At 49.2% G+C, this 24,165-nt stretch overlaps 2 protein-coding genes across 7 annotated transcripts; both read right to left on the reverse strand.

Annotated features, from left to right (window-relative positions):
- Window positions 1-2,548: 2,548 nt before the first annotated feature.
- On the reverse strand, window positions 2,549-4,632 carry SNRPE (small nuclear ribonucleoprotein polypeptide E). The gene is made up of 5 exons (XM_027746952.2): window positions 4,549-4,632; window positions 4,137-4,163; window positions 3,450-3,512; window positions 3,158-3,236; window positions 2,549-2,768 (listed from the first exon to the last, which is right to left on the reverse strand). The coding sequence occupies exons 1-5, from the start codon at window positions 4,600-4,602 to the stop codon at window positions 2,713-2,715; spliced, it is 279 nt and encodes a 92-aa protein (XP_027602753.1). The 5' UTR covers window positions 4,603-4,632; the 3' UTR covers window positions 2,549-2,712.
- Window positions 4,633-5,105: 473 nt separating this feature from the next.
- On the reverse strand, window positions 5,106-20,249 carry ZC3H11A (zinc finger CCCH-type containing 11A). Of its 6 annotated transcripts, none has more exons than XM_027746988.2 (18): window positions 20,155-20,249; window positions 16,221-16,273; window positions 15,412-15,604; window positions 15,096-15,215; window positions 14,249-14,372; window positions 13,675-13,878; window positions 13,345-13,461; window positions 12,826-12,906; window positions 12,301-12,411; window positions 11,591-11,653; window positions 11,247-11,348; window positions 10,991-11,056; window positions 9,665-10,156; window positions 9,083-9,156; window positions 8,065-8,386; window positions 7,149-7,318; window positions 6,952-7,019; window positions 5,106-6,448 (listed from the first exon to the last, which is right to left on the reverse strand). In XM_027746988.2, exons 3-18 carry the CDS (start codon window positions 15,463-15,465, stop codon window positions 6,184-6,186), a joined length of 2,433 nt encoding a protein of 810 aa, XP_027602789.2. In that variant the 5' UTR covers window positions 15,466-15,604; window positions 16,221-16,273; window positions 20,155-20,249; the 3' UTR covers window positions 5,106-6,183. The 6 variants fall into 6 exon arrangements, with proteins under 6 accessions (XP_027602789.2, XP_039238259.1, XP_027602788.2 ...); XM_039382325.1 differs by lacking the exon at window positions 20,155-20,249 and adding an exon at window positions 19,473-19,853; XM_027746987.2 differs by lacking the exon at window positions 20,155-20,249 and adding an exon at window positions 17,660-19,438.
- Between the last annotated feature and the right edge of the window lie 3,916 nt (window positions 20,250-24,165).

The raw sequence follows: 24,165 nt of genomic DNA on the forward strand, positions 1-24,165 counted from the left end.
ATACTATTATTTTTAGGCACACAATCCCTAAAACATCCCAGCGCTGGAAATACGTTCTCAGATAATGTGCAGTGAAGCAGGGGGGGGGGAGAGGCTGCAGAAGGGAATTCTGTGGGATTAAAGGTGGTGGCAAAGGGGATTTTCCCTTCCCAAACCCCACACAGCCTCACATCCCACCTCCCTGTGTACTTGTTTTTACACTCAGAGCGTTACAGGCCTGAAAAGATGGGAATTGCTGAAGGCATCCCAAGCTCAACACAAATCCATGGCCTGCCCAGGATGGATCCTGCTGCTTCCCACACAGCCTGAGCAGGACTCCAGTGACACCTTGGGAGAGCACCAGCTGCAGGCAGGTCAGACACTGGGGTTCAAACTCATAAAACCATCCCATAAATCCCGGAATCCCACCAAAGAACCACAAAGTGATCCCGTCTGGAAAGGCAGGACCCCTCTGCCTCCTCCCCGGGGGCTCTTTCACAAGCACGGAGAGCTCGGCCCCCAGAAGGACTGGGCTGGGCCAGGCCAAGCAATTCCCAAGTGCAAGAGGGAAGAAAAGCAGCCCTTTTCCCAGAACCCCAGCGCCACAGGCAGAGAAAAGGGACAAATATTTACTCAAAGCACCTTCCAGGGCTAAGAGAGAAAAAAATCAAACACTGCAGAGCCCCACCTGGGTGTGAGTGGGCTCTCACCTGCCTGGCACAGCCAGGGAGCAGCCCAGGAGCTCTGTCTTACCCCCACTCCGGGCATCAGGAGTGCAGAAGCAGGTCTCAGTCTCTCAGTTTTTAAGAGAAAGGAGCTCTGTTTCTATAAAACAGACATTTGGGTAGGGTGAGGTGGTGTCCAAAAGCACCCTCAGCTGGATTTGGGGTTGTGACAGGTATCCAGGTGCTGGGAGAGGCAAGAAACTCCCCCTGGCAAGTCCCACCATAGGAATTTTGATTCCTAGAGAAGTGTGAACACTCCAGGGTGGGATCTGTGCCACAACACGAAGTCCCACTGCAATATCCAGCACTCTGGGCACTCCTGATCATCCACCTCAAGGCATCTCCTCCCAAAAGAGACCTCACACCCACCCACAGCCCCCTCCCACCAGCCCCCACCCCCCTGCCCCGGAGGGAGAGGGATTTGCACGTTATGGAAGAGTGGAATTTGCACGTTATGGAAAAGTCCAGCTGGCAGAAGCGAACACAAGAGGCCTGAAGGGAGCAGAAAGCCAAAGGGAAGGGGGGTTGCTGCACACCGAGCCCCAAGGGAAGCACTCACTCTGCCCGCTCCTCCTCGCCCGCTCAGCACGCCCAGAACCTTCCACTCCTCATCCCCTCCGGCCGCAGGGGAAGGTGCTGCTGGCGCCCGGGAGATCCAGGTGGGAACACTGCAGAGCAAACCCCGCACCAGTCAGCCCAGTTCGCTTCCTTCCAGCTTGTCTGGGAGCCGGTAACGCTGCTGAGGAACTCGGAGTTCCTGCCGAGGCTCGACACGCTCGGCTGGAGGGGCTGGAGCCGCCGAGCCCGCAGCTCCCTCTTCTGTCCAGCGAACTCCTTGGCAGCCACTTTGTCCCGTTCCGGCAGGAATTTCGGCTCCCTGGTCGAGCAGCTCCCGAGCCGTCACCTTCTCCCTGCCTGCAGCCCGGGAAGGCGCCGGGAGCTGGAAGGATTCGGGGTTAAAACGCTCCGCGAGCCTTCGGATGAGTCAGCCCTGCGGTTTTTCGGAGGACAGACAAACGTTTCTCGGGCCCGGATTGTTTCTGTGCCCTGTCCCTGGGCTGGCCATGCCCAGGAGCTGTTGTTGGACCGCAAGGCTCCAGTGCCAGGAGCTGCTGGAACAATGGGGCTGTGTTTCCTCCTGGACATGCAGGGCTCTCCTGGAGGCCCTTTGCAGCTCCGTGGCTTCCTGCCGGGAGCCTCTTTTCTCCTGCAGCTCCCCCACGCACATAATTAGGGACTATTTTGGGACCTTATCGGAGATGCCTCGGCCTGATTAGCCTGGACTTCCTTCCTCCCATCCTCGACCTGCTCCAATATCGACGTCCAGCGGCGCTAATTTGATCGTATCAGAGGAGCTCTGGAGGCATCAGGGACTCTCAGAGTGCTCAATTTGGAGCTGGCAGCAGCAGGGCTGATAAGAACCAGCCATTTCTCCTCATGTCCATCTCTTTTCCGTGCCAGCCACGTGCTCAGAGGGAGGACAAACCCTTGGAGGCTCCCACTTTTATTTCAGTGGATAAACTGGAGCTCAGCACTGAGGCAAATTAACTTAATTTTTTCTAATTCTTTCTATTTAATTTTTTGCATTAAACAAAAAATTTTTTTAAGCACACACTATTAGTAAAAAAGTCCCACATTGCTGCAAAAACAGTTATTTAAAAATTACCTGGAATGGTCTGAATTTTTAGAGTCTCCTCCTAAACCAGATCTAACACCCCACAACACACAGGTGTTATCAGAGACTCCACAGAGAAAACCACCTGGAGACCTTTCTGCCCCTTCTCTGCACCCTGAGACTGAAAACAAGGTCTACATTTACAGGTAACGTGAAAAATGTTTATTTGCCAAATACATCAAACTACAAAAAAAATCCCCCCCAGAGGAAGGGGCAGTTCCCAGCCCTGGCACAGCCCCAGTTATCACAACTCCCTCCCCACTGCCCAGTCCTGCTCCCACTGACACTTCAGTCACTCCAGAGCATTCCAGCCACTGTTGTGAAGAACAAATGCTAGTTGGAAACACTCTGGAGCAGGGTGATGTTGTCCCCTTTCAGCATGATCCGACCTGCAACACAAGGGAAACAGGGACTGGAGAGACCACAGAGCCATGGAATGGTGTGGGCTGGGTTAAAGCCCATCCAGTGCCACCCCCTGCCATGGGCAGGGACACCTTCCACAGCCCAGGGACACCTTCCATAGCCCAGGGACACCTTCCACAGCCCAGGCTGCTCCAAGCCCTGTCCAGCCTGGATTTGTTAGAGCTGTTTGAAAGCCCAAACGTGCTCTCAGGCCCAGACACGTTTTCCTGCACATTCAACAAATCCACCAGCTCGGGAAACAGCAGGAACTGAGCCCAGTGTCTGCTCCACAGGAGCTTCAGGCTCCCACACCCGGATTTCGGGTCCCACACCTGGATCCCAGGCGCCCTCAGGTCCCACAGCCACTCTGACCTACCCAGCTGCTTCCTGGACTTTGTTTTGGAGTGAATCTCCTCTGCATCATCCAGCACCAGGTTCATGTACTCATCAAAGCCCTGCAAACAGCACCAAACACAGTCAGGGAGGTAAAATCCAGCAACCACCACACAAACCCTCCTCAGCTCTGCAGTTAAGGCTCTTTACAGGAGAGACATTTCCACCCCCATTCTTGGAAAACAATGGGAAAAGAAGGAAGAAATGGATTTATGAACCTGAACCACCCCCCCCCAAAATGATCAGAGCAGTGACAAGGGAACAGTGATACTCACAATGATGCAGCCTTCTATCCTCATGTTCACCTGCTCATAGAGCCACACCTGGATCCTGGATCTCTAAAAATCACAGAGAGGGAGAGTAAAACAGGAACATAAACACCCCAAGCAGTTTGTTCCCTCCTGGGCATCCAGGGCTCCTCGCTGCCAACAGCCACTGCAGCTCTCAGAGGAGTCTCTCTGTTATGTCCTCTGGTGTTTTTGACGTTTTGCCAATAATTAATTAAGTAATAATAAATAACAGTTAATAATGCTAATTAACAATATTTAATAATGAAACACAGGACAGCAGAGATTTTTAATTGTCACAGGGAAACAGTGGAAGGTGTCCCTGCCCAAGGCAGAGGGTGGAACTAGAGGGTCTTCAAGGTCCCTCCCAACCCAAACCATGCTGGGGTTCTGTGGAAACATCCCACACCCCGGACTGCCAGATCAACACCTGTTACACAGGTAATTCCTGGCAGGGGAAGGAAATGTTGAGCTGTTTTCACCCCTCTGAATGACCGTGAGTTCCTCAGTTCCACCGAAACCGGGTCAAAATCCGAATTAATAACAACCCCAGCCTGGTGTGGCAGCACAGGCCACGTGCTCAAGGAGCACCAGACACTCCCCAAACGGTTTTAAACTGAAACAAAGTAGATTTAAATTGGATACTGGGAAGAGGTGCCACCCCCAGGTACTCACGTTCTGCAGGTATCGGAAGATCAGGTTCTGGAGGGGAGCGTTAAGGTCCGGCACGGCCAGGGACCCCCGGGGACACAGCCCGGGGGGCGAAACCCGCGATCCTCGGGGGAAGGAACCCCGAGGGATCAAACTTGCGACCCCCAGGAATGAAACCCTCGATCCGGGGGGTGAAACCCGCGACCCTCGGGAGCTGAAACCTGTGACCACCCGGGACTGAAACCCGCGACCCCCACGGTACAACCCCCCCGAGGGATCCCACCCAGGCCCCTGAGGTGAGAGCCGCGCTCCGCGGCCTGGCACCCGCGCTCCGGCGGGGGTCCCCCATGACCCCCGGCCCCCTCCCGGCCGGCAGTCCCCGCCCCCCGCAGCCCCCCGCGTTCCCCCCGCGTTCCCCGCGGGCCGTGCAGGATACGATGGGCTGCACCATCACCTTCTGCACCTTCTGGCCCTGCCCGCGGTACGCCATGGCTGCCGCTCCCTCCCGCGCGCCGCGGCCGCGGGGCACGCTGGGATAGCGGCGGACTGCGCGGCCCGGAGGACCGCGGCTCTACTGCTCCGGGAGGGCGGGAGAGCGGCAACGTCCAGCTGGAGGCCGTTCCCTCTCCTCCTGTCCCTCGTTCCCTGGGAGCAGAGCCCCGGCTCCCCCCCCCGGCTCCCCCCTCCTGTCAGGGGGTTGCAGAGCCAGAAGGTCCCCCCTGAGCCTCCTTTTCTCCAGGCTGAGCCCCCCCAGCTCCCTCGGTTCTCCTGCTGCTCCAGCCCCTTCCCAGCTCTGTTCCCTTCCCCGGACACGCTCCAGCCCCTCAATGTCCCTCCTGAACTGAGTGACCAGAACTGGACACAGGATTTGAGGTCCCCCAGCAGTGCCAGTACAGGGGGACAATCCCTGCCCTGGTCAACCCCTCTGAGCCCCCAAACCCCCCAGACCCCGCTCCTGCGCTTATTTATTTATAAACACTCAGCTACAGGGAAGGAGGAGGCGACCAGACGGTGTTTAATACAATTCCTTAAATAAAATACACATAGAAACCAGAACCAGGAGGTCTGTACAGACACGAGCGGGGCGGGCGGAGGTGACCAGCCTACGTTTAATACCTTAAATAGAATACAAATATAAAATGGAAGAATAAAATATTTACAGAAACCATGGTATACACCAAAATCCCGCCTCCACGGGCTGATAGAGGAGGAGGAAACCTTCCATGCCCTCTTCCTCTCTCCCAGAGTCATTCCATGGGCATGTGAGACGGATGCTGGCGGACGTCACGGCTGAGGAATTCCTTCAGCAGGATGAAGGATCGGCAGCTCAGGGGAGCAATGCTTGGAACCAAGAGGCACTTAAACCAATCCTTCCTTTCCCAATTCACTGCAGACGACGAGAGGAATCCTGGCTGCCCACCCCAGGACCCTGTTCCCATCGGGAAAAAGCACCCTGATAATTCAAAGTAAGGCTGGATGGACACACCCCAGCCACTGCCCTTGGCAGCGTGTTTGGTCCGAAATACTAATTAATCTGCTCCCTCCCCCCCCAGCATTGTCATTAATTCCCCTAATTAAAGTCAAAATGACAGCGTACAGCAGTAAAACTCAAGAGTTGACATAGTAACTCCAGGCTTTGGGTACCAACTGTCCACGGGATCCGAACACGAAGCGCTGAAATGTGCTGAATGTTGGGGCGTGCCAGGGAAGGTGGGAGCTTTTGTTTGAAGCCTTCGGAGTGTCACAGAATGAGCAGATCAGTTCACAACCACCACAGTCTGGAGATGGGATCTCTGTGTCCCCAGAAAAAAAAACACAAGTGCTTTGTCCACTCCATGTGGAAGGAGCCACCGACAGTCCGGCAGAAATTCAGGACAACTGAGTGCAGATCCTGCCTAATCCTACCCATCCAACTGTGCCTTCAGCCTCAGCTAGGAAAGGATCACCTCCACGTATCCAACAAAATATACAGGTTTGGGGGTTGTGTAGGGAGGAAGTTTATGGGGGTTTTTTTTGGTGTTGTTTTTTTTTTTTTTTGTCTTTTATTTTTTTTTTTTTAAGACTGTGCAGTTCAGCTGTCAATCATCTCCGAAAGTTCCAGAAGGAGGTCATCCTCATCCTTCCCTGGGTCCAGGTCAATCTCTGCTTCCAGTTTGCCTCCTGAGATTTCCCAAATGAGCTTCTCAAAGTCGTCTTCCACAGACAGAGGTGCTTTGGCAGAGCCCGTGGAGCTCAGCCGGCGCAGCTTCACCGGCACTTCTGAGGAAGCTGAAGTCGAGCTGGAGACCTCTGACTGTGCCAGGGAGTCTGCCTGGCTCCCGAGGTGGAGCTCAGGGCTGGGAAGAACAAGAGGGAACATCGGTGTGTGACATTCCTTACCTGGAATTTAACCCTCCTACATCTCAACCCTCACACAGGGATTGTGACTCAGTTAACCTGGGACTACTTTTAGAAGTCCAGGATCAGCAGGTACAGTTGTCAGTTTGGGGATTTATCCATGAAGAAACACCTGGAGTCTGGGAAAGAATTGTCAGTATTTGTAGCCAGAGAGACTTCTCCATCTTTACTGATTTGACCATAAAAAGGGGAAGAAGTGAACCTCTACAGGCACTCAGAAAATCCAAAGAGTCACTGAAATGCTGTACCCAAGTGCAGCATTTTAAGAAAACCACCTAAATAAGCATTGCTGCTACAGAAATTACTTCAAATTAATTGTTTCTTTGTTGGGATTTTGGCACCGATTACCTCGAAACTCGAAATTTTCCACATGTGAACAAACCCCCCTGTTTCACATGAAAGTGGCAGAGATCAAGAAAAGGGACAAAGGTGTGATTGTTACCTGCTTTGAGGTTTCTCCCTCCGAGGTATGGAGACCAGGCTGTCCTCTGGCAAAGCAGGAGCCACGGCCTGGGGAGAAGGAAGACAGTAAAAATCTTCCCTAGGTATTTCAGTTTTCCACCTCTTCTCCCAGAAGAGGGCAAGATTTGGCCATAAACGTTCCTGGGGCCCCCCAGCTGGCTCGAGCACTGTCCTTACCGCAGCTGCTTTCTTGGCTGAGGGCTCCTTGGTGTCCCCACCGGTGGCACTGAGGGGCTTCACGGCCACCACGGCAGTGGGGTGGCTCTCGGTGGCCTTGCGTTTCAGGGTCTGCCTCGGGGAGGACGTGGCTCTCCCGTCCAAAGGCTTCAGGCACACCTTGGATTTGGCTGGAAGAGAAGGAAGAGTGAGACGGCACAGCCTTGCTCTGCCTTGGGTCAAAAAACCAACAGGTTCTTAATAGTCCCACAATCATGGAATTGGAAAATAGTTTGGGTTGGAAGGGACCTTAAAGATCATCCTGTTCCATGCCCTGCCATGGGCAGGGACACCTTCCACTAGCCCTGGTTGCTCCAAGCCTTGTCCAGCCTGGCCTTGGACACTTCCAGGGATGGGGCAGCCACAGCTTCTCTGGGCAACCTGTGCCAGGGCCTCCCCACCCTCACAGGGAATTCTTTTGTGTATCAAACCTAAATTTCCCCTCTTTCAGTGTGAAGCCATTCCCCTTGTCCTGTCCCTGTTTCCTGATGAACAGTCCCTCTCTGGCTGCCTTGTAGCCCCCTCAGGTCCTGGAAGGTGCTGTGAGGTGTCCACACAACCTTCTGTTCTCAGGCTGCACACCCCAGCTCTCCCAGCCTGTCTCCACAGGGCAGGTGCTCCAGTCCCTTTATTGACTCCGAGACCCCTCCTGGGCTTCCTCCACCAGTTCCACATCCTTCTTCTGTTGGGGGCACCAGAACTGCAAACAGGACTCCAGGTGGGGTCTCACCAGAGCAGATCAGAGGGGGTTCTCCCCTCCCTTGCCCTGCTGACCACACTCAGTTGGATGTGGCCCAGGATTTGGTTTCCAGCACACGTGGCCCTTCTCCCCAGGCTGCTCTCCACAACACACCCTGAGCTGACACTCAACACTCACTTTTAGCTTTCCGTTCCGGAGGCTGGGCTGCCTTTTTCCCTGGGGACACTGCGGGGTCCTTCTCTGGGCTTCCCACCCCGTCCTCCTGAGGCTTCACCAGTTTCCTCCTCCCAAGCTGATAAGCTGGTCCTGAAACCACGGCGGATTCAGGGCTCCCTGATGGGGGAGTTTTATCCTTGGCTGGTTTCTCCACTGGGGTTGGCACAGCAGCTGCTTCCTTCTGAAGCTTCTCCTGGCGTTGCTTCAGCTGCCGCTTCTCCCACATGATCTCCTCCAGGCTCTTCACCTGCACTGTGGAATTAGCTGCACTCTGACCAGAGGGCTAAAAAAAAAAAATAAAAAAAGAAAAGGATTATTAGGACAAAAATCTATGGAGGTTCCATTAGGAAAATCTGGGTGGCAACCCCTCCAAAATGGCTCCATGTGGCACCATTGAAATCCAACATTTTTTGTGTAAAATGTTGCCTGTAACAAGATCCCTGCTTTGCTCTGGTAATAATGTTTCAAAAGCCTGCAATTCCCAACACAGCAAGCTGCTTTCATGGAGCTGAAGACTCTAGCTGTACCCTCTCCATTCTTTTCAAGGACTACAAAGCCATACAAGCTCCCCCATACAGCCTGATGTCCTCCCGTGAAACCTCCAGCCTTTGTCACTGAAATACTCAGCTCAGAATTTCAAGACATGCCCAGAGTTTGCCAGAGAAAGTCACTGAGAACAAAACCATTCTCCCCACATTAACCTCTCATGCTAATAGGTTTCATTGTGAGGTATAATCAGATTGATTCCAGGTTTTAGTTCAAATTAATTAATTAATTCAAAGTGAGGATTATGATGTTGTCTGGAAATGCTACTGGAAGTGACAGGACCTGGGACTTCACTGCAGCAAATACCAAATGAGGAAAGGTAGGAACACATTCCAACTGGGAGCAGGAAGTGAGTTTAGAAACAAAACATGGCAAAACTTATCAGAAATTTTATGTACAAATGTATATATCGAAGTTTTCACAACAGACTCACCTCTGCAGGTGCAGAGACAGTTTTTGGAGAAGGTTTGTTCAATTCCACTATCATTTTTTCTTCTCTTCCAGGTGCTTTAAAACAAGCAGAAGTGAAAAATAAGTATTTTGTCAACAGCAGAGGTAAAGAAACCTGGTTTCCTTGGTGTGTTTATTTTCTCATGTCTCAGGACAGAGGGAAAGGCTACAGGAAGCAATTCCTGAAGTGTCTCATCTCTCCCTCAATCTCTCTATATGTGGTTTATATAATCTTAACAATGAGGTCTTTAATGCCCTCGTTAACAAGTTGATACATCCTTCCCAAACACACATATTCCAAAGAGGAACGTAACCCTGGATTCTGCACAGGGAAGATCCCATACCACAAACCAATGGCAGAAAAACACAAGAGAGAAATCAGACCACAAAGCTCCTCAAGGAATGAATTTTCCAGGGGGAAATACAGAAAACTATCACGTAGTTCGTGGAATATAACACGGTCCCTTTGACCTTGGTATTCACAGAAGGAAAAAGTGAAGGGAATCCTGAGGAAACTGGACTCATTTCCCCAGGGAAGCACTTCCCCAGGGAGGTCCCTCCTTACCTATGAGCTTGGTGACCCGCAGCAGTTTCCTCCCTCTGAGGGCAGGCTCGGGCTGTGCAGGAGGAGCGGGCACGTTCTCCCCGCTCTGCTGCATCCTCAGAGCTTTCTCCCTCTTGATCTCCTCCAAGGTTTTGATCCGCACTTCTCCCGCTGGCTTGGCTCTCCCTGGCTCTGCCAGCTGCACCCTGCCGGGCACGGCCGGAGCAGGAACGCTCCTCCTGGGCTCTCCCTCGGCTTTTGGCTTGGCAGGAAACTCCTCCGGTTTTCCCTTCTCTTCCTCCAACTTCTTGTGGTTCTTCTCAGCCAGGGCTCCCGAGAGGGATTTGATGCGCACGGGGGGGGCAGGTCTGGTCCCTGGGCTGGGCTCCTCCGCCCTCCGGGCCTCGCCGGGGGCCTTGGCCGGGGGCTCCCCCCGCCTCTGGCTCGCCCTCTCCAGCCGAATCTCCTCCAGGGTCTTCACCCGGATCTCCTCGATGGGCTTGGCAGCCTTCTCTGTCAGCAGCCGAAAAAGGGAAGCACCAGCGTTTAAACACAGTCCAACAACACTGAGTCTCCAAAATCTGTCACAGCACTAAGGAGAGGGGGTTTGATGCTCTTCAAGATGATGCAGCTGAGATCAGTATCCTCTGCATAATCATGGAATGGGTTGGGTGGGAAGGGACCTTAAAGATCACCCAGTTCCATCCCCTGCCACGGGCAGGGACATCTTCCACTAGCCCAGGTTGCTCCAAGCCCCATCCAACCTGGCCTTGGACACTTCCAGGGATGGGGCAGCCACAGCTTCTCTGGGCAGCCTGTGCCAGGGCCTCCCCACTCCTAATATCCAATATCCAATCTAAACCTACTCTCTGTTGGTGTAAATCCATTCCCCCTTGCCCTGTCACTCCAGCCCTTGGAAATAGTCTCTCTCCATCTTTTCTGTCGGCTCCTTCAGGCACAAAGAGATCACCCCAAAGCCTTCCCTTCTCCAGGCTGAACAATCCCAACTAACAATAACATTCTCCTCCCTCTTTTAAACCATCTGAATTTTGAAAACCAGAACCAGTTATTTTGTTACTTCTTAGACCTTGTCTATCCATGGGCATCCCAAAACCCTGCTCCTGGGAATGGTTCTATCCTACTTGTGTGTGATCAACTGCAGCTTCTGATGGTTCAGGAGCATCAAACCTTGATGAGACACATGCAGGAGCCACTTCTGTGACAGCAGCCTCAGGACAGCTCACCACCCCAGCAAGGGACACAAGCTCTTTAAAATTAACTTTTAGGGCACTATGGAAGTTCATGGAAAGAAAAAAGGGGGAGGTGTATTTAATATCCAGTTATTACCTGTCTCTGTGCTGCTCTGGTCAGAGGGCTGTCCCAGCCTCTCCCTCAGGGACTTCAGCACTTGAACTAAAACACAGAACAGAAAAGGTCAGGGAGACTGCAGAAATCCTGATTTTGTGAGATGAGACAGGAGATCACTCCACTGGGACTCAAAGTTACCTTGAGCCCTCAACCAACATGCAGAAAGAACCACTAGAAGGAGAAACAGAAAACCTAAGCAGAAAGTGTGGGTGTGAAATCCAGGTGTGTTTGGTACCTGTGCCTCTCCTGGGGGCTTTCTCAGCATTCTCCAGCAGCTCTGTCTTCCTGCCCAGCCTGTCAGCAACGTTACGCCTCAGAGGAAGGAAGGTTTTACCTCCTTCAGAAAGACACAAAGGGGAAAACACTTTCAGAAGGTTTCTCTGCAGGAGGATTTTCCAACAGTCAGCCACAGACTTCAGTCCTTCCAGGTTTATTTTCTGGTATTTGCCTTTCAGTTGCTAACAGAATTTGGCTGGTTTGCAACCAATGCACGTCATGTAATTTCCTCCCCAAAAATACCTTTAAATACACCATGTTTAGGTGAGGGCACCCAAAGAGCAGCTCACAAAAAGTTCTCACCTATGAGAGTTTTCCGTTTTCCCAGTCTGTCAGGAAGATTCAGCTGGATCACAGGATCCTCACCTAAAACAAAGAATCATCTGTTCAGTGCACAGAAACCAGCAGCCAGTAAAAGCATCATCCTTCCAGCCCATGCCCCTAAAAATGACACTCCTTTGGTAGCCATACCCCATAACTAATAAATGACTGTGAGTAGAAGTGGTTCTACATGTTTTCTGCCTTTAAAAAGAATTTATAATTTCCTTTAAAATTAATTTATACAGACTCCTATCACACAACTGCCACTGTCAGCCTCTTCAATGCTTCAAAAACTGGCTACTTGTATAATTCCATCTTCTCGATCTTCCCTTTCATTACTCCTGTTTTTAATTAACCTCTTCTCTGCACTCTCACTCTTGCTTTGCCATCAGCCCCTCCCTGCTGCTACTGCACTTCTACAACTCAACCTCAAAGTGAAATGTAACACATTTGAGAGTCTGGAGGATGTGATAAGATATGATCAGTTATGGCTTAATGAGAAAAACCTCTCCTTGATCTTTTACTGCAGTGTAACAAATCCAGCACCTCCGGATTCCAACCCTTTCCAACGCGACCAGGGCCTTCGAGCATCAAGTGGTTTGACTCAGAAAAGGCAGCCCCACACGTGGCAGTTAATTATTACTGAACAGTTTGATTGTTTGATTTAGGAGCCGTGAGATGGAAGTTCTCACCTTCCTTTGAGGACAGAGTCACAGTTCTCAGCACTGTCCTTACGTTTTCCTTCTCTGGCACAGGAATTGTCCGAGCTTGGAGCGGATCAACAGCAACTCCTGAGGGACCTTCTGCTCAGAGCACGGAACAAACAAGGATGTTTAGGGAAGCAACCCAACCAAACAAAACAGAAGAACCATCACGGAGACCAAGAACATCAGTTACTCATTACTGCCAAACACACAACAAGCAGTGCATGTAAATAAGAGAGATGAGCAGTTTCCCCTCGGATTTGCCCTTGGAATTCCAAGCAGGAACACCAGCTGCTTCAGAAACAGCTCACACGCCAAAGCAGCTCCCAAAAGTCTGTCCCCCAATCAGCTCTCAGCTGCAAAAACCATCTCCCACTCTGAGCCCAACAGTGCAACAAAAAAAAAATCCTTCTCCTGCAAATTCCAGCCATCCAAGTAATATCAGAAGGATTAAAAAGAAGGATAAGGTGAACAGAAGGCAGAAGGACAGGAAGACAGGGGATATTAACTCACCACCTTGTTTTTTGGCTTTTTCCTTCAGTTTCTTCAATTTGATTTCTTCGAGTGTTTTTATTCCGAAATTTAAATTGTCATCTGAAAGCAGAGAGCAGTTCATGAAACTGAGGCTTAAGGGCATTTTGAATAAACCCTGTCAACACTCCCCATGAGTAAAAACAGCCCCAGAACAGATGGTATTTTGGTAAGGAATTGGCACCTTCCTTCACCCTCCTCCATCCTACAGGGTAAGATCTCCACTTCCAAGCATTAATGTAATGCAGAGGGATTAAAGATTCCTCTGGCATTTGCACAATGTCTGAAAGGACACATCTGCAGGCATTTAAACTCCATGTTGTGGCTCTGTTTTGTTCCACAAAAGCAAACCAGGAGGAGTTTACCTCCTTGGGACATATGACATTATTAGAGGGGAATGACTCCCTTCAGTGACCTCATGTTCTATTGTGTTTTTAGAACATATTGCTTTCAGTTGTCAAATTCTCCTTCCAATCCACCCTCCTACAGCTGCTGGAATACCTTGCTTTGTATTAGCATTGGATTTCCTAGTGGAAATCAGCCTCAATCCATTATGGGCTTCTGTGGCTGGCTGCTGGACAGGTGTTTTAGTTTCTTCTCCTTCTTCAGAAAGCTGGTCTGAAAGGCAAAAATAAACCAATTAATTTATGGAGTAGGGATCAGACATGATTGTTCATGTTTATGCAGCTCATACAATGACATTTCAACCCATAAAGATATTTAGGACTCCAGACTCTCGCCTGTAGTTTTAACCACTACAAAATTCAGGTATTATGTGATTTATATATTCACTTACAGTAGGAATACCTTCAGTAAGTAAAAAATGCTCACCATCATCATCTTCATCATCATCTGCAGCATTGATGACAACTGGAGGGTGTGTAGGACTCGGGACATTTTCTGAGTTCTCCACTTTCATCACCCCCCTCAGCTGTGGGGAGGGGTTGGACTGCACAGAGAGTTTGTTTTGCTGCAGTGACATCTGAGCCATTTTCACATCGTCTTCTGCAGACTCAGGTGGACTTGGGAGTGTGGCTGAGGAAAAGGAGATCATCTGTCACCTGGCTGTGTCAAACTGACCCCAGTGTTGCAGGTATGACAGGGAAGGTAGATAAGATAAACCCTGCTTACACTGTGGTTTCCCTCACACACCCACCTCCCCACCCAGAAAGGACTAAATGAGGGGAAAGGAACCTGAAAGGCAAAGATCACAGAGGAGCTGAGCACGAAAATAAAATTAAACCCCAGAACTACATTCCCTTCAGCTGAGAGCCCGTGACTGCAGACTTCTCCCTGCACTCATGAGTGACCAATTCCCGGAGCCTCTCCAGTGTTTTACCCCATCCTAAGCAATATTCACGACTAAATACTGAAGAATTACAGAAAATGGAGCTGAGGAACTCACTTTTGCTGGGGGGTAGGAAGAGCCCATCGACGTAACGGCCTTTGGTGTGATGGAAAGCACAGTTGGACTTCTGGCAGCCCCCGGGCTGGTTCTCCCAGTAACAGGCGATCTCGCTCCGCTTTTTCTGAGGGAAGGGACAAAGCCAAGCTCACACTTGCAAAGAGACTCACTTTCATAACATGTCAGAGACAGGACTGTTGCAGGGCAGTGCTGAAATACCATTCCAAAGGTCAACTTCTCGCTAAAAATATTTCGGGGCACATAAACAGAGTTTGTGTAGGGGGGGGAACAACTAAATATTGTCTGGCTTTGCTTTCCTGTCGCTCAGCTGGGGAAGACAGGCCAGCCTGACACATCAACTCAGGGTTAAACTAGTACAAAACCCAAAATAATGGGATTATTCAGAGGGAAAAACGGCTTCAATTGCCCAGTTAAATCTGTCTGAATTTATCTTTCAGAGCACTGGTTCCTTCCCATCTGATTTCTCCCCTGCCTGTACTGCTCCAAGAGGTCGGGATAATGTTATCTGAAGAAATTCAGGGCAGAAGGAACCTGCCAGGCCATCTTCCAGCCCAGCCCTCAGGAGGCTGTTTCCCAGCACATTTAAGCCCTGTGATCCATGGGGTTGTGCTTCTACCTCTGATTAAGCAAATAACATCAGCACCTAATGCAAACATTTCCTGCCGAGATACACCTCAGAAATCGATTTTTCTTCCCCCAGCTTCCTCCCACCCCCCTCCTGGTGACCAATATCCCTTTAAAGCAGGTAAATCTATCCTGCAAAAGCACATTCACCCACCCACAGCACTGAAAAACGCCGTCCTTGCTTTGTTTTGCAAACACTCACATCGATTTCCATGTGTCTGAACCTGCAGACGTTCCTGAAACAACGACCCTCCTGCCAGAGGGTGCACACGGTCTCACTTCCCAGAGCAGCCTCACAGTGGCGGAAGGCACAGCTGTCTCCCTGGAATCCAAAGGAAAGCAGGAAAAAAAAAGGGATATAAAACCAGCCAGCCTACAAAAATGCCCACATTATTGGAGCTGGAAGCAGTTAATTCAGTTAACAGCAACCTGTGTGTCTCCTCGCATGCTTCCCCCTCCTTGCTTATAAAATAAGAAGGGAAAAACCAAATCCCAAAGGAAAATGCTCCCAAACACACCTTGTTGCACGTGGAATAGAAGTAGAAGTAGCAGTCATCTCCTTGGTTAGACATAATGGATAAATTCCTGCAATGAGCTCTCAGGGTTTGCTCTCAGGGTCTTCCTCCAGACTTGGCAGAAACTGGCTTCACTTTTCTGGGACTCAAAGTCTTCTACTGGCTTAGCAGTGAAATCTTCTTTTTAAAAGTAACCCTGAAGAAAGGGATCAATAAGTGACAAATAACTGAGTAATGAGCATTTTTACAGCTGTTTTCTGTTAGTCAAATTTATCTCTTGAGGGGGGCAAATGTGTTGAAATCAGCTGGTCACAAAAACTCTGCCGAATCTGTGTAAAACCGCACGAATGTTGTCAGCACAAGTCCTGTCCTGGGATTTTAATCACAGTTATATATTTTGGAGCAGAGAAAAAACTGGTGTGTGGCTGTAAGCCTAAAAGTGAGCCACTTCTTAAAAAACTGGTCATCATCTTGAGTTATTAATGATGCTGATATAATTTATATTGATAATACAATTGATACTGATATATTGATAATAACTGATATTGATATTACCTTTCAAATTATGCCTTAAGAATTACATATAAATAATAACAGTAATAATAACAGTATCTTAATATAACTGCTCAATAATATCACATTAATATGATTTAATAACACCACATCTTAATAATATCCCACCTTTTGAAGTGACATTTGAATAGTATGACATTTGAAGTATTACATGATTAATCAATTACTAATCATTTCTATCACATACAACAGTACATTAAAGATTTTTCCAGTCCCTGTGGATTTTGGGGTTCACACACCTGGACAACTTCAGCACAGACTTTGATCTTCCCAGACATCCAGTTCCCTTCTCCTGTAGGCCGAACCAACACTTGAGTCCATGAATTAATAACAAAGGGGCAGAAAGAATTTTCCTTCTCACATTGCCAAGGGAACCTCTCATCCACAATTCAAACTTAGGATGTGCTCTCAAACATCTTACAACTAATGGAGGAAGCAAGTCCATTGGAACACTGTCAGCCTGGAGACAGCCAGGGTTACTTAGCTCTTCCAAAAAACCACCAAAAAACCACCAAAAGAAGCCCCAGCGCATTTAAAGATGAACTTGGGATTCAAAGTGGCTGCAAAAATGAGGCTCCATCTTCCACAGCCGGGCAATTTCTAATTTTAATAATTTAACATTCAGTAAGTTGCAATTTCTGGTCTTCCAAGATTTCTTCACCTATTAAGAAAACACAAAAACCTTCCCCCATCTTTATTACCTGTACAGAAAACCCCACATTTGTGTGTATAAACCCACATGCACAGATGTGTTTATACACACGCCAGAGGAGGGAGAATAAAGTTGAGAGCGCGAGCAAAAATGAGAATTTCTGGCTATTTGCCACAGCAAACTGCAGGCAAAGCCTCTCATTTGGAGAAAACTGGGGGGAAAAAATGAAATATCTCCATAATATCTGGATAGGAGTCGGGGGTGACACTGCCAGGGGTTAGTTGGGATGGGAGGTTTTGGGGACAGCACACAAACATCCCTCCATGCACACGGGACAAACACATCCAATCCAGGGACAAAGACATCCACCCAGGGACAAAGACATCCACCAGGGGATAAACACATCCACCCAGGGACAAAAACATCCATCCAGGGACAAACACATCCACCCAGGGACAAACACAGCCACCCAGGGGGTCCCATCCCTCGGGACTGGCTGGAACCCTCAGCAGACAGGTGAGCAGCAGGGAGGAGAAAGCAGAGCAAGGGCACAGCAAGCCTTGGGAGCAGGGAAGTGCCCCCGGAGGGAGTGGCATGGCTGCATGGAACCAGGGCTTGTGAATGGCTTGGATTTGGGGAAATAATTTGGTTTTCCATCACATGCTACGAATTTGCTGTTCCCTAATCCATGGATCCATCATCATCCATCGCTGCAAGATCATTTGGAAATGGCTCAGGTCCAATCCAGCTGATGATTTTTTGGTGCCACCAGAACCCGATTTCTTGAGCTACAGCATTTTTTTTTTTATATGTGAAGTCATGCACTTATTTTTATATTCTTATAAAATTAAGATTTTTAGGATTCTCGTTTTTTGACCTGCAACCAGACCAGCTAAAATTCAAATAAAAGTGATTTACCCCTTTCACTGCACATTTCCGGGCAAAAGGATTTCGGATTCTTGGGGACAAAACTGAATGAAATCGTTCTTACAGATCAGTAATAAATGGTTGGAACCTTTTACTCACACAAACACTAGTGAATTTTCCAGGGTTTGGTTGTTTTTTTTTTTTGGCAAGGAATTTTCCCAAATCTAAAATAAAGAGAGGAAAAGTTGGGTTCTCATACGTGTTATTGTTTTTTGACTGCTTGATAAGGGGAATAAAACAGGAGTTTAAGTGCAGGGTTTCCTTCCCTTCTTCCATATCCATGGGATTATTCACTCTTGACCTTTAGCACCTTCAAAAACAGACTTTGTGTCATTCAGATTCCTTGGAACCTAATTCTAAAAATTCCTGGAGCTCCTACGTGTGGAGGTTCAAGGAGACACATTTTTCCAAGTGTTTTGCTTTTGGGAGTTTTAGATTCAATCTCAAGGCCGAAATTCTTCAGTTTGCACAAGGCAACACTTCAGTGGATGGTAATTAAGGGCCAGGGCTTGGCTGAGCAAAGGCATTCACACACAAATCACCAGGAATTCCCGGTCTGGAAGGTGGCATTTCCTTTCCTTGGGAAGTGAGACACGCCTATAACTCAACATTCCTACATCCACCACTTGGGGGGAAAAAAAAAATATCCCTTCAGATTGAGTTCCTTTAAACTAAATCAGCTCAGCAGTTTTCCATATTCCACATTTGGGTTTCCATATTTCCATATTCCTGGTCAGAATTTGAATGGATCTTGTTTAAGGAACGGGAATAAAGCAAAACTTTAAAACAATTAACAACAATAACAAAAAAAAATCAACGAAAAAGAAAACCCACAAAAACCCCAACAAAAAACCCCTTAAAAGTTCTAAACTCCATAAAGGTAATTTAATTATAAAACAAAGTTAATTAAACATCTTTTTTTCTTTAATTTTAAAGTGGCAATCTGAGTGCTAAGCAAAAATCAACTGAATTCACCCCAGAAAATCAGAATAAAAATGAGTAACTCTGGTGCACTCAGCAGGCCTCTGATCCAAGTCGATGAGAACTTTAAACACTTTTTTCCCCCAGAACTCCAGTGAAATGTTCGTATTAAGAGATTTTGAACCCATTTTGTAAAAAATTAAATCAAATAAAATAATTACAGATACAGTAGCTGAGGGTCAGGAAAAACATGACCAAAAGCAAGGTAAACTTTATATATTTTAAGGGAAGATAAATAATAGAATGAAAACCTGTTCAGTGTATTTTAGAAGCTTCTCCTTCCTGGTACTGCAGAACCAATCCCATTCCCTGCCTGATTTCCCACTTTCCTGACCTGCCTCTGTCCTGGATTGAAGAGCAAGAAGGAAGCAAACCTTTCTGCACCTCAAAAAACACCTGAGAGCAGATTCCTTGCACCTCCCTGTGGGGAATTTTTGGTTTTAGAGCCACAAGATTTCCCTGGAAAAGTCTCTCCTGCTGCTCTCTTTGTGCCTTTAATTCCTTACAACAATATTCGATGTTTCAAACCCCCCATTTCTCCCCTGCAAGGGAGGAAAAGCACCAGGAACTACATGTTCTACCCCCCCTTTTCAACCACTCTCACTGTCCACCGGCTTTTCCTCCTCCAACAGGCACCAGGAATCAACCCCAAACCCAGGGAAGCTGCTACATCCACTCCAGGATGAGACAGGAATAATTAAATAAACCACTCCCGTTCTTTCCCTGTTTCTGAACTCAATCCCGGGGCCTGGCAGCGATTTGCTGTGAAACCCCCTCCCTCTCCTCACTGAAACGTTTTAGTGAATCCCAAAGAAGCTCAGTTTCCCCTGGAAGCAGCCACTTGGGAAGGGGCCACTCCAGCCGGGAAGTGACTCCAAGAGGAAGTTTTTCCTGGAACGCCTGGACACATCCAGGGGCACCTCCAGCCCACCTGCTCAGCTCCGTGTGTGACCAGTTCGACCCCCTGGTTCTGTTTTCCTTCCGATCCCCCCCGTCCCCGGAGATCTCCCTTTCTGTAGCCAAATAAACCAGTGTTACTGTGGAATTGCGGCCCAGAGCTCGATCCCTGGGAACATCCTGGAGGCTCCACTGCAACGCCAACTAACACCCCCACCACCCCCCCCGCGCGATGGCGTCGTTTTAAACGCCCTAAAAAGGAGGAATTAAGAACCGGGTGCTCCCAGAGTTACTCAGATCCTACGGAACGAGGAGCGATTAGATGACTACACTGGAGATGCCCCTCACAGGCTTTGCTAGGGCAGGGGAGGCAAAAGGTTTTACCTGGAAATAAGGATTTTTATGAAGCAGCTGCTGGGGGGGGAAGCCCTGGGGAAGGGCCTGGGGCCTACCCGGGCACGGAGCTCCCCCCTCCCAAAACCCTGCGGGAGGGAACCCGCCCCATCCCAACCTCATCCTAATCTCATCCCACACCATTCCCACCTCATTCCACCTCACCCCGGCCCCCCCCCGCCCCGGTGGCCGCGGACACCCCTGTGGGGAGAGCGCGGGGAGACGCGGCCTGCGGCCCCCGCGGAACCGGCCAGAGGGGCCATCCCTACGGCCGCCGCGGGCTACCGAAGGGGCTGTTATTTATGGTCGATCAGGGACTTTACCGAGCCCCCGGGGGCCGCCGTGTCCCCGCCGCGTCCCCGCGCTGTCCCCGCGATCCGCCGGGGCCGCCGCCGTCCCCCGCGCCAGGCTCAAAGATGGCGCCGCGCGCACCGGCAACCTCAGCCCGCCCGCCGCCAAGATGGCGGCCGGAACGGCTTCACCGCCCGCCACTTCCGGCACCGGGCGGGGCGGGGCGGGGCGGGGCGGGGCGGGCGGGCGCCGGAAACATGGCCGGGGGTGTGCGGGCGGGAGGGTTTGCTGTGGGATTTGGGTTTTCTTCCTCCCCGCCAGAGCATCAGACCCCCCAAAAACTCTCAGAAAGGGTGCAGAGCCCTTCGCTGAGGGGCGGACTGGACTGTGGCCCCTTCCCCTCCCCGCGCCCATGGAATCTGAGGTTGGAAACCCCCTCCCAGATCGAGTCCAACCTGTGTCTGGTCCCCACCTTGTCCCCCAGCCCAGAGCACTGAGGGCCGCATCCAGTTCTTCCTTGGACACGTCCAGCGATGGGGACTCCAAACCCCCCTGGGCAGCCCCTTCCAGTGCCTGACCACCCTTTCCAGGAGGAAATTCCTCCTGATCCCTAAGAATGACACGTCCCTGGGAAAGCAGGGAAGAGGCTGATGCTGCACAGCAAAGCTTTTCCACCCCATTTGTGTCGCTTGGCATCAGCTCCAAGGATCGGCTTGGAGATGTTTTGGATTGAACTTTTGGATCCTCACAGCCCAGTGGGATCTTCTCATCATGGTCCTGGAGATATTAAAGACACAGAGAAGCCACTGCCTCTCCATGAAAAACAGCTCCAGTGCAATCAACCTGCTCGGGAAAGAGAGTATTTAAGGGGCTGGTGGCTTTTTTCCTGTTGTCCTTCTTATCTGGGCAAAGGGAGGCAAAGTACTCTCGGTATGGAGGCAGGACAGGGCTCAAAGCTGGTCTCCAGGACTTGGAGATCACAACCTCCACCAAGGATCACCTCAGAGACACCACATACGGGATTGGGGAAGGGAACAAGGGGAGAACTGTTCCTGGGGACTGGGACAAGGGAGGATCTGTGCTCCAGGGAATAGGACAAAGAAGGATCTGTGTTCCAAGGGAATGGGACAAAGAGGGATCTGTGCTCCAGGGGAATAGGACAAGGGAGGTTCCGTGTTCCAGGGCAGCTCCACACAGCCCAGCAGCACCAATTTGGTGGTGTTTGACAGCAAATCCTGGACTTTGCCTGGAGGTGGAGAAGCCACACCCGAGGCAGAGTCCTGGGTGTGACCAGCCAGCCCTGGACACTCAGCAGGGAGGTTTACATGGAGATAAACCCCACCCTGAGGGGAGCTCTGGTGGCAGCAGGGTCCGTTTTGACCCCCATCCCTCCTTCCTCCCCGCAGGCCCCACGCTCCCATGGGAAGCCCAGCCGGTCCTCCAGCGCTCGGAGAGGGCCTGGCATTGATTTCACAAGCTGCTGGACACACTGAGGAGGTCACAGTTACACGTGGGCACAGTTTATTCTCTGGATGCACTCGCGCATTGTTTCTGCTCAACAGCCAAAGCTTTATTGATTCCAAACCATCCTCCTTGTCCCCCACCCCCAGCACGCCTGGTTTTGAACTATGTACCCTTTTTTCCCACCCCTCAACCACTCTTCTGCTTCCCCTCGGAGTATTAGCTCTGCTTGGAGTCTGTTTGCTCAGAAGAAGCCAACTGACAATTCATTCAGATTCTTTTTTTTTTTCTCCCAAGAACCATATAAATTACATGCAAAACATTGTACATAGAGATTAATATCAAAATGCAATACAGATCAGGTGCACTTTAAGCTGGACTGTAGGATATGGCAAACACACCAGGGTACATATTGCTTTGAAACCACCATTTTTTTTTTGTTGTTGTTGTTTAATGTCATGCATACCACATAATATTCAGTCTTTTGTTTTGTATTTTATTTTTTCTCCCGTTTTTATACAAAAATACCAGTGCTTATTATACTTAGTTACTGGAAAAGAAAAACTCGGCTCTGCGTGCCCTCTTCAAAGGAAAGTTTTGTTGTGAGAGCGCGGGATAAATATATATACACACACATAAATGTTGATTTCATACTGTATATATATATATTTATTGAAGGGGAGGAAATAAACTAAAGGCAGTTTTAGCCATGGGCTTTGCTGGATGAAAACTGGGGCCTTTGGTGAGTGGGAGGAGAGCAGAGCTCAGCAGGGGGAGATGCTGGAGAGGAAGAACCAGGGGCCAAAACCCACCTGGTTGGGGTGGTTCTGTTTGGGGCAGGTCCAGGACAGAGGTATCCCCACATCCCTGTGCTCCAAGGGGAGAGCTGGGAGTGCAGGGGGGGTGTTTTAGGGATCCACGTCCATGAACTCGTAAGAGTGGGACGGAGCAGGACACGATGCAGCTACAGGTGCCCTCCCACAAAAGCTTCCAGGGACTTTGGTGTGGGCCCTGCAGCCGTGGAGAGCAGCAGGACTCGGCCATGGCACCTTGGAGATGCCCTCCCTGGATTTGGGATGGGGTTTTTCCAGTCTCCCCCATCGTGCCCCCCCCAGGAGCTGGGGCTGAGCACTCCGGGCCATCGACTCCTCGCGGGGGGGGGGAAAAGCCAAAGGCCGCCCATGCTAAAATTTGGTTTAGTTTTTTTCCTTCTTGAGATTGTTTCCGAAATTTCCCTCGAAGCTTATTGCACGAAACCTTTGAAAACGAAGTTAAAAACTCCCCTGTGCAAACCAGAACGGAAACCTCAGCACAGAACGCAAACGCCTCCGAAGCTGCCTGGTCAGCAACGCGCACCAAGGGCGTGGTGGGATGTCTTTGGTACCAATCCGCCAATTTATTCCACAGAGAAAAAAAAAATCCACCACCAGAGACCCTCCTGGGATCAAGAACTGGATGCAAAATTACGTTCAGAGTGTTTTAATAACAAAGCATTCCAAGGCAAGTTAACACGGATCACAGGGTATGACTTCGGTTCCTGTCGGGCACTGTCCCCGTGCGCGCTCGTGGCAGTTCAAACAAAGCAAAAAAAAAATTAATAATAATATATATATATATATTTATATATATCTCCCCCTAGTCAAGGCATGTTGCAGAGAGTCCCCAAAAGTTCGTGCCGCCGACCATGCCTTTTGGAGCACCAATCTCCCCCAAATCTTTTGTAATGTCCTCAATAACTTAAGCCAAGAGTCAGCTGCTGCCAGTATATCACTGAAACTAAAAAAAAAACAAAAAACAAAAAAAAACCCAACAAAAAACCCCCCCCAAATACTTTACAGGAAATCTGTACGCACAAGAAACGCTTATACTTGAAGCAACCAGCCATACCAACATAATTTATATATATATATATATATATAAAAAAAACCCATTTGTGTCACCCAACTAACGTCTAGTAGAAAGATGGCTGCTCAGAGAAAAGGAAGCTGACTGGCATCCGATGGCTGAATTAATTAATCCACGGAATTAATTACCTGTCCCTTGGACCTGCCGTCACACAGTCGCACCAGGACTCGAGATTTATTTATTTACTTCTCTTTAAACAAAATACATATGGCTGACGTAAAAATATCAGTTTCTGATCTAAAGAAAACTAGATTTTTTTTTTTGCATAATATTTATATATAATTATTTCTCCCCCTCCTAAATATGGAAAACTAGAATGACAAAAATAGAGCAACTAAAGAACGACCAGACCCTTGTGGCAACCTGCCAGTCACAGATTTTTGGGAGTGACTTTGAGAGCCTCCAAACTTGGCTTTTGGTTGGTTGAAGTCTTTTTTTTTTTTTTATTTTTTAAACAGGTCTGAGGTATTAAAAAAATATCAAAAGAAAAAAAACAACAACAAAATAAATCGGTGCATCCCCCCCCCAAAAAAAAGTATTTAATAAATATTTATGTAAGCTTGTAAGAACACCATATTTTCACCTTTTTTTTTTTTTTGGTTTTTTGTTGCGAGTATTTAAAATATAAAAAAAGTAATTTTTTTTTGTTGTTTTTTTTTTTGGTTTTTTTTTGTTTT

The sequence above is a fragment of the Pipra filicauda genome, unplaced genomic scaffold, assembly GCF_003945595.2.
Source record: "Pipra filicauda isolate LSUMZ 115617 unplaced genomic scaffold, ASM394559v2 scaffold264_size1072897_pilon, whole genome shotgun sequence".
In the NCBI taxonomy this organism is placed as follows: Eukaryota; Metazoa; Chordata; class Aves; order Passeriformes; family Pipridae; genus Pipra; species Pipra filicauda.